The sequence below is a fragment of the Sabethes cyaneus genome, chromosome 3 (genome assembly GCF_943734655.1).
Source record: "Sabethes cyaneus chromosome 3, idSabCyanKW18_F2, whole genome shotgun sequence".
In the NCBI taxonomy this organism is placed as follows: Eukaryota; Metazoa; Arthropoda; class Insecta; order Diptera; family Culicidae; genus Sabethes; species Sabethes cyaneus.
In genome coordinates, this window is record NC_071355.1 from 98,971,705 (window position 1) to 98,981,234 (window position 9,530).

Sequence of the window (9,530 nt, forward strand, 5' to 3'; positions counted from 1 at the left end):
ACCACATATTATTTATAAATGACGAGTAAATTGAGCAGGAGTGCGAGTGGTGGTGTTAAAAAGCGCTAAATAGGTCCATTCAAGATCAATTACCCTAATCATATTAACGAGCATTTTATTCTAAGTGTTCGAAGTTTAAGGTTGTTCTAAGTTTGAATCAGAACGGTATATCACATTTCATCATATTATTAATAGTATTATTATTATTCATATATGTAGAAGGCTGGATGATAGAGTGGATTGCCACCCGGAATCCTTAAGGTCTGAAGCAAATATGCTACTTCTCAATTCTCACAAATAAATCATCACGTGGGTTAAAGTTGGTACAGCGAAATTGATTATTACATGAAAGGATCCTAATGCTGGAAGGCGACTCTTATAACGTCGGAATGCGTACAAGTGCCTCTGCTTGTGGGTCCGGCCAATCCCTTTTGGCCCTTCTGAACAGCATAAGTGTGAAATTCATTTTCAATAAAGTTTTGCTGTATCTTTTGTAGTTACGGTGCGATAATGCTAATACCTCATTAGTAACTAAGCGAACGTTCATTTAATTACTAATTAGGTACTAGCATTGTAACACCGTAGCTATAAAAGATGCAGGAAAACTTTGTTCAGCGAAATTGTGATTAAAAACTAGTATTACAATTGTCTTTGTCAAATTTATAGTTATATGACTATGTCAAATTTTGCTCGGCTGAGACGTCAAATGAATGAAAATTGAGTCTAAATAATCGGGCCATCCCTAGCCGCAACCTTAATACATTGCTGGATACCAGTAGGGTAACCAACGTATTTTGGACCGCATCAGCAGTTGTACATACAGCGCTATTCTATATTTCGAACGGATTGGTGTTTCGAACGAAATTTCCGCCAGCAAAATCAAATGGGCAAAACATCTCGTTCTAAACAAGTCGAACGAAATAAAGATTCGTTCGAAATACAGAATAGGGGTGATAATTTGAACACTTGCAGCAAAATCAAATGCATGTGTCCAAATTATGTACAGCTGCTGATGGGGTTCAAAACAGATTGGTTAACCTATGCATTTATTATTACCTTGCAAAAAAAAAATCAAATGACAAAGAAATTTATATGAAAATGTAATTTATTCTGATATTGGCAGCTTAATACATATTGCGAGCTATGTTAACCATTAAAAATCACATAAAATTAAATGTAAAGACTTCAAGTCATTTGAAAAATTTTATAAATATATAAATCTGTAATAGTTTCAAACATTTGGATAAATGTGTGGCTTAAGACTAACCAAAGCAGAGTACCGGGAAGCACCAGTCACCGCGCACACGGTGGTATTTTTATCGCTTTCAACAAACTGAGATTTGAACAATTTTATGCATACAGTTCTATTGTTGCTACGAAACTACATCAACGTTTTAATTTTAATTCACTGATACACGCGGCGACTGGTAGTACATTCACGTTAATACACGTTCGTAAAACTGTACAGAATGTTGTTGTAAAGTGTACAATTTTAAGAACAGTGTTCTGTGAGAAGCCTCGCCTAAGTCATTCGCTTAGTTTTCGCAATTCTTAAATATTTAACCCTCTCTGTCGCATGCCAGTACAGGTTATCCATGACTTGTGATACTAAAGTTAAGACATACAAGGATATTTCTATTTGAGGACTTGAAACATTGTTGTATAAGCTGTGCTGTATAGTTTTGCTTGATGTAATGCTTAGTAATAACTTTTTCAGATGTCCAAAAACTGCAAACTACCTAAACACCCGTGGGACAGAGAGGGTGAAATAACTACACAGTTTTCTATAGTGGCAATAATGGAATGAATCACTTACTTAATTCGAACATATTATTTTACAACTTTTTTACTATAATTAATTACTGCAAAAACCATTATACTCAAAAAATATCAAGCTGCAGACCATAAATTATTACTACCGTTGATCATAGAATTACAGCGCATTTATTGTTGTTTTACAAAAATATCTTAAAATAAATAGTAACTATTCCATGATATAAATATCTTATGCAAAATATCTCTACAAGTTGATCGTGACTTGATACTGAAAAATTGAGTTAGTTTGAATCTATTTTAAATGTAGCTGCTGATTGATATTAAATACAAATTATTTCCGTCAGATCTCTCTTTATATATTCTATCGTCAAGAAGACACAGTTGCGGTATTATATATAACAATTTGAAAACGATTAAATCGTATAATCGACACTGCTGAGCAAGCCTTATGTACCCAAGACCAGCCGTTCTACACTTCTAACCCAGCGTTAGATGGTTTGCCAGATTTTACCAGTACTTTTTCCGCCTCGAGTTTGGGATTTTCAGTACGCGTGTGCCATACCAACACTTCAGTACACTTGTTTGCCAATGGTTGCATTTCGTGCACAATCGTCAAGTGGCGAAGTAATTCACTTTCCTGGTAACCTCGCTCGACTTCATAGCTAAATTGGGCTTGGGGATTGTCTAAAATTAAATTCGAACTAATAGCAAATCCAGCCATGTCGAATGGAAAAGGCCGTTCTGGTCGCCATGCACTGTTGAAACCCAGCACAATTCCATCCCGATTGAGTACTGGTTTCTCTACCATCAATCCCCCAACTAAACCAACCGGCCAAACTCCAACCTGAAATGCAAACTATTACTTTTGGTTATGCTACAAAGTTATAGAACTACCTTATTCTGTTCAATCTTAGATATCTCTGCGAACAACTCAGTGCTATAAGTATTGTCATCATCCATAAAATAGATAAGCGAGTGTTTTTGACGCCCACCATTTTCAGCGAGATGTTTTCTAATCCATTCTAATGCTTTGTTGCGCTGTTCAACGCCACGAGGCTTCAGCCAGTTGGGATCTTTTCCCTGCAGTTTCATGTTAGTTGGTGTTTTCGCAAACAACTGAACGCTTCGATCTTCAAGGCCACTTCGGCGCAGTAGGTTACCTACTAGCTCGGAATTATGGTCAGCATCCTCGACCAATATCCAAAACACATTAGGAACAAGTCTAATTAAATGGGATAACCTAAAAGAAGACAATTGTGAGTTTTTTAATTCAACTACAGCTTCACTGTCTATGCCACTTAGCGGCTATTATGCTTTGCGCATTTGAAACCAAATTTCTAAGCATATTAAAGCACAATCTCAAAGCGGGAGCTTAAAGTGAATTGAATTTGTCTATTATTATTTGCATAATTTACCTTGTTAGTTCGGCTTTCTGCACCGGTCTGGCATATGTTGGCGTTATGGCATATATGGTTGGCCCCTGCTGATTGGGTAAGAATGCTTCTCGGCTGGCCGCTAGCTCGTCTGCGATTTGTGTCTGCTCATCCGTTTCACAGCCTCCGGTACTCAGGCTATAGATCAACCAAAAGCCTAATATTATCAGCACAGCGAAAAAGTGCTTGGTTTTAATGTGAATTTCCTGATTCATAGCTAAACTTTTACTAAACCAATTATATCTTTAGAACTTATTACTATGGCGACAAATCAACTACGTGGACGGTTAAAAAGGTGCTCTGCAGCGAAGAAGTAAATTCTCACATTTTTTTCGGTATGATTAATTCGGCTCAACCGGTTTACCGCGACTGTCTTCGGTGGAAATGTTACTCAAAATGCAATCGAGGTTGACTTTTATGTTTACATTCTGTTTATGGATATTGAAACTATTAGGCAAATCTAGTAATTACGCAAACCTTATACCGTAAAGGAATACTCGGAATACTCGGAGCTCGCATTCACCGATTTCAAGTGTGCGGGAAAAAGAGGAAGAGATATATTTTTGCTTTTGCCATCATCACCGTCATCGACACCCATCACTCCCATCATCGTCCACCCGTTGCGGTTACCAATCACCATGATCACGGCTACGAAACGAGATTTTTCTGGCTGCTCGCACTCACACGAAATTTCATTACGAAGTACGAACTGTCAAAACTTGCGTGAAAGCAAAAGCAAAAATATTTCATACTGTTTTTTTTCTCGCTCAAACACTAAACAAAAACGACAAAAACTCAACAACTTCCAGTGTTGCCACATGTACAGATGTTTCAGAAAAGGTACAGATATTCGAGATATTTTTAAACCTTTTAAACAGATTCTGTGCCGGTACTCTGACTTCGACTGCTTTCAGATTTTTGTCACAAAATATCCAAAATACCTATTTTTCTAAGTACTAAAACCTCATTGATTTTCTCTTGATGCTATTCCTTGGTATAAATGAAAACAAAACAAATCGAAACTGTGTAACGTTAGCTTCGTAGATATTGTTTAATGCTAACCAAACAGATTTTTAAGAATTTTGGTTCAAATTTTAGAATGAGAAAATGCCGAAAATGCAGAAGTGCCGTTAGAAAAACATCAATATGTGGCAACACTGGTGCAAACTTGCGATTGTTTTGAAGTAGTGGCTGCGGTCCTAGGCTGCGGCATACAAGGGATATCCTTGGGGATATCGCATCTTGATTTGTGAGGAGCTGTTTAAATCTTCTGATTTAATTTTAATTTAGACCCGAATGACCAAAAGTTAAAGGGTCTATAAGTAAATAAATAAATAATAATAATTTTAATTTCGAACGAGTGACAAGGACAACACGTACACTCTTAAATGATTCTACCTGTAAATAGGTCGGATTTATAGCGAATTCATAAATTAACCTGGCTCAGGTCGATTAGCACTCAGTTTTAATCGAAGTGCTGTCAAAGCGTTCATAAATTAACCGAGATTGCATTTCGGTTAAACTGACAGCATTCAGTTTGAAGCGCAGGTTTAAACTGTCTAGCATTACGGTTTACGGGTCGATCTGTCAAACTGCCCGTATCGTTCATAAATTTCGGGTTCGAGTTAGCACGAACCCAGGTTAATTTATGAATTCGCTATTAGTTAAAGCTAGGTTGAAACTACTCAAAATGCCCTTAAAGTGTACAAACTCAAACTGTGGGTAAAAATTTCAACCAATTTTGGCTACTTGCTACCGATAATTGAATTATTCTCTATGACAAATAACGCAATTTTAAGTTCCTACTACCAATTTTTTGGTTGAAAAACTACTCAAAATCTGAGTTTGTACACTTTAAGGGCATTTTGAGTAGTTTCAACCTAACTTTAACTAAATCCGACCAATTTACAGGTAGAATCATTTAAGAGTGTAGGATGAACTTTTGAATAGGCCGAAGGTGACAAATGTTTCCGGTTAGATTGTTGAAATTTTGTATAAACAGCAACCATTGATTAAAAATATTACTGCAGGCATTGGCGGTATATTTCTGTGAAGGGGGCATGTGGCTAAAGCCCCCTGCAATTTTTTTCAGCAGTCTCGACAGCATATTAAAATCAAATGCCAAATAAGTAATCGAGTATGAGAAGCAAGAAATTTTTCAACTATTTCAAAAACTTAACGTTAAATTTTTTGGATAGTAGTGTGCACTCCGTCCAACTGTGAATGGCAAATAATAACTGTAACAGAAGAATTTGACTCAGAATTAATTTTTATGTTAATGAAGCAAAAAATCTGGAAAAAATGTGGTTCTTTTCAGCCTTATGTGAAATTCAGCCTTTTTGATTTTCAGCCTTTTGTAGGAGACTCGGGAGCCTACGCTGAAAGGACAGAATTTCTAATCGCCATCGCCATACTTTATATTATAGAACTTCGAGTCGTATATAGTTACGCTCGAACGTTCTTTTTTAACACGCCCAAGAAAAGACACAAACCACACTTTCCTTGTTTATTATTTCCTTGAAGTCAACATAATGTTTGATAGCTTATCAGTAGGTATCAGTCTCATTCTCGTCTTCGTCTCGTCTCATTCATATTTCATAAGACAATATTTCTACAAGTAGGTATAGTAGCGGAAGATTGCCGGTGTTCTGGTTTGCGTATTTATCTGGATCCTCTCTTAGCATCATGATTTTTTCTGTTATCACAGGTAAGCCCAAATATTAGTACCTAGTAAAGATATAAATTATTTTCCCGCGTCGGGAATTTAAAACAATAGAAAAACTAATATTCTTTTCAATTCTACTGCGCAAAATATGTATAAGGACTCAATTCATTATTAATGCTTGTAAGACTGAATAAATATGAATATCCTGTTTGCGTTGGTAGAAATAATTTTCATATTTTCGTCTATGTCTGTATCTGATAGACAAATTGTTGTTATTACAAAAAAAAAAAGAAAAAAAAAGAAAAGGCAATTCACTGCACTTTACGCGAAGGTGGCTTTCTTTTACTAAAGGAAAACACTTTGGGGTTAGAAGACGACACGAGACTATTTTTAATTCACTTAATAACTAATATTTATAACTTATTCTATGGTTCATTTCTTAACTCTACACTATTCTACACTCCTAAGAAAGATTCAATCAGCCAATCAGGCTCAAGTTGGGAAATTACTACCTGTTCTATTACTTGTACTTGTATGTGATTGTTGGCGTCTTTTCTTTTCCTTCGCCTCGCAGGACGAATTCTTTGGCTACTCCCTGTTTTACTCGCGACAGACGGTCTAGACTAATGAAACAAGGGACGAAGCTAGTTGTATTGAAATCATTGTTATTTTGGGTTTTGCCGATTATATATGGTTTTTCTTTTATTATTGTAAAAACCCAATTTTCATGGATCGTAATTGTTGTAAAATTATTAGCCTAATTAGCGTTCGGTTTTTCCTTGTCGCTAGCGTAACACAAATCATGACTATTATAGTAATATTTTGGGAAACCGCAAAATACTTTACGTACCTATTCGTGAGCACAATACTCAAATCACATAGATTAGCTCATTCGAGCGGAAGCCAATTAGTGGTTGCATGCTAAATGAAAGACTATTTTGTAATGAGTCAGCAGTTTTTTTGCTTCACAGATTAGATTTATTTCACAGCACTAACGGGTTGAATATATTTTTCGGTTAGCAATGCAAGCGGTTAGCCATACAGAGGTTTAGAATCGTGATTCGTGACATACAAAAGCTATAACCGATACTAATGCTAATGATTTATTCCACAGTGAATTTGTGAAGTCGAGAATATTTTGTAGGTACTTAATATATATTAACAATGTATTTATTCATATGAATTTTGTTATATTTCGTAACTCCTTAGTTGAATCTAAGGACTGAATAAAAATTTGTTTTTGGTTTATTGCAAAGGTTGTGATCGAAGCATTTATGATGTGAATATAGTTTGTTCTTTCAACTTCATCTATTATTAGATGCTAATAGGACTAGCATCTAATAGAAGTCGTATGTATTTTTGTAAACAACGAAAACCGAATGAACTAGAAAGAATAAAGACTGGACAGGTTGCCCTGTTATTTTGATTGATATTTTACTCAGTCGTTCGGGCATAATGCTAAAGTTTTAGCTTATATTAGTACTAGAACTATCGTAACAGTTTACAAAATTCATTACAGTGAGCGATACATGTTCCAGAGGAACATCAACTGACCAGAGTGGACCGCACTTAGTAGAACTTATCAAAGATAAAATAGGTTGTTCGGATGTCAATTATTCGGTAATTCCAGACGAAATTGAGATCATAAAGGTATACAATCTGCTGTGCCTGTTAACTATCTTGCTGTAAAATATTTAGTTTTCAGAAATCGCTAATTTACTCAACAGATGTGTTACAAGTTAATGCAATCTTTACGACAGGCGGGACTGGTTTCGCCCCTCGTGACGTTACTCCGGAAGCCACTAAAGCGGTCATCACGAAGGATGCACCCCAACTATCGCTGGCGATGACCTTAAAGAGTCTCGAAAAGACCAAATTCGCTGTTCTTTCACGAGCTGTATGTGGTGTCCGAGGGCGGACGCTAATTGTAAACTTTCCAGGAAGCAAAAAGGCTGTCGAAGAGTGCTTTCTAGCAATAGTGGATGTGATTCCTCATATGTTACAACTATTAACCGATGATGTTCTTAGAGTAAAAGAGACACACCAGGAAGTACAATCAGAAAACGCTCACCCTCATATTTGTCCTCATAAAACCGGTGAAGGTGGGGACGACAGAAATTCTCCATTTCCATTGATTAGTGTTGATCAAGCATTCGAAATCATTTATTCCAGTGTTGATTCGAAAATAGCTCCAAGGAAACAAATTAGTCGTGTAAATATCCCACCTTTTCGAGCATCTGTTAAAGACGGATATGCTATGAAATCAGTAGGAGGTCGCGGAATTAAACGCGTTATTGGATATGTGGCAGCTGGAAATGACATAATCCGAGATAACTTCAATAATGATGAGTGCTATAAGATAAACACCGGAGCACCTGTTCCTGACCAAGCCGACTCAGTTATTCAAATTGAGGATACTAAACTGATTTCATCGGACAATGGTATTGAGCAAATTATTGAAATTATCACAGATCCAAGCGCTGGTCTAGACATTCGCCCAATTGGTGGTGATCTTCGAAAAGCAGAAGAAGTTTTCAAGTATCATTTTCCTCTCGATGCTGCACAAAAAGCCCTGTTGGCATCCATTGGCGAGCAAGTGAAAGTAAAGAAGCTGGTGGTGGCTATTGTTTCCACTGGTGATGAGCTTGTTCATCCATACGAGAATGTCTCTAAAGGAATCTCGTTAGAAGGTAAAATATATGACTCAAATACCACCATGCTTGTTGAGTTATCAAAGCAGTTTAGTTTTAATGACGATCAGTGTATAATAACACAGCATGTAGTTAATGACGAGTAAGTTGTTTGCATTATTAGCTTGATTTCGTTGCCTTAATGTTATGATTTTACAGTTATGATTCGCTCCGAAAGTTAATCGATGATTTGACTGTAACATGTGAAGTTATTATCTGTAGTGGTGGGGTGTCGATGGGTGACAAGGACTTTGTAAAACCTGTTTTGCAAGATTTAGGGTTTGATTTGAAATTTGGTCGTGTTAACATGAAACCCGGCAAGCCATTCACGTTCGCGTCAAAGGACCGTACAATGTTTTTCGGCCTACCAGGAAATCCTGTATCAGCTTTCGTCACATTTCATCTGTTTGCATTACCAGCAATGAGAAAATATCTCGCCACCATCAACGACACACCCTGTAACTTCGCTAAATGTCAGCTGCCGCGTGTAACTGTTGAAGTATTTACTTGATAAATTAATTGATTTATTTTTTGTATAATTAACTTGTGTCTGAACAATTCTAGCTACTCACCGACAGCTACGAATTAGATGATCGACCCGAATATGTGCGAGCAAGTGTTGTCTGTCGAGGTGGTAAACTTTGTGCCAAGATTACTGGTCGTCAGATGAGCAGTAGATTGAAAAGCATAGTTGATGCTGACGTCCTTTTGCACTTACCAGCACGTTCTACTAAAAAGTCAACGATAAAGAAAGGAGAAACATTCACAGCTTCAATTCTAAGAACAGACTTCATCTCTGCGTACGAATAACATAGAGTATATTTACTCATAGTCATTGTTAGAGAGGTGTGAAGAGGGCTTTATAGAATAAAAAGGGATGAGATCGTTAACATATCTTTTCGACTGTCTCCGAAAACTTCCACTTCTACAATTCTGGATTTGAAAAAGTTAACTGTATTCAAGACA

At 36.6% G+C, this 9,530-nt stretch overlaps 2 protein-coding genes across 2 annotated transcripts; one reads left to right on the forward strand and one right to left on the reverse strand.

The window, feature by feature from the left end:
- Window positions 1–1,123: 1,123 nt before the first annotated feature.
- Window positions 1,124–3,736, reverse strand: LOC128742083 (galactosylgalactosylxylosylprotein 3-beta-glucuronosyltransferase I). The gene is made up of 3 exons (XM_053838295.1): window positions 3,192–3,736; window positions 2,671–3,016; window positions 1,124–2,620 (listed from the first exon to the last, which is right to left on the reverse strand). Exons 1-3 carry the CDS (start codon window positions 3,422–3,424, stop codon window positions 2,246–2,248), a joined length of 954 nt encoding a protein of 317 aa, XP_053694270.1. The 5' UTR covers window positions 3,425–3,736; the 3' UTR covers window positions 1,124–2,245.
- A 2,070-nt stretch (window positions 3,737–5,806) lies between these two features.
- Window positions 5,807–9,436, forward strand: LOC128741371 (molybdenum cofactor synthesis protein cinnamon). Its single transcript, XM_053837154.1, has 5 exons — window positions 5,807–5,916; window positions 7,394–7,524; window positions 7,580–8,667; window positions 8,724–9,063; window positions 9,129–9,436. Exons 1-5 carry the CDS (start codon window positions 5,895–5,897, stop codon window positions 9,372–9,374), a joined length of 1,827 nt encoding a protein of 608 aa, XP_053693129.1. The 5' UTR covers window positions 5,807–5,894; the 3' UTR covers window positions 9,375–9,436.
- The last annotated feature ends 94 nt before the right edge of the window (window positions 9,437–9,530 follow it).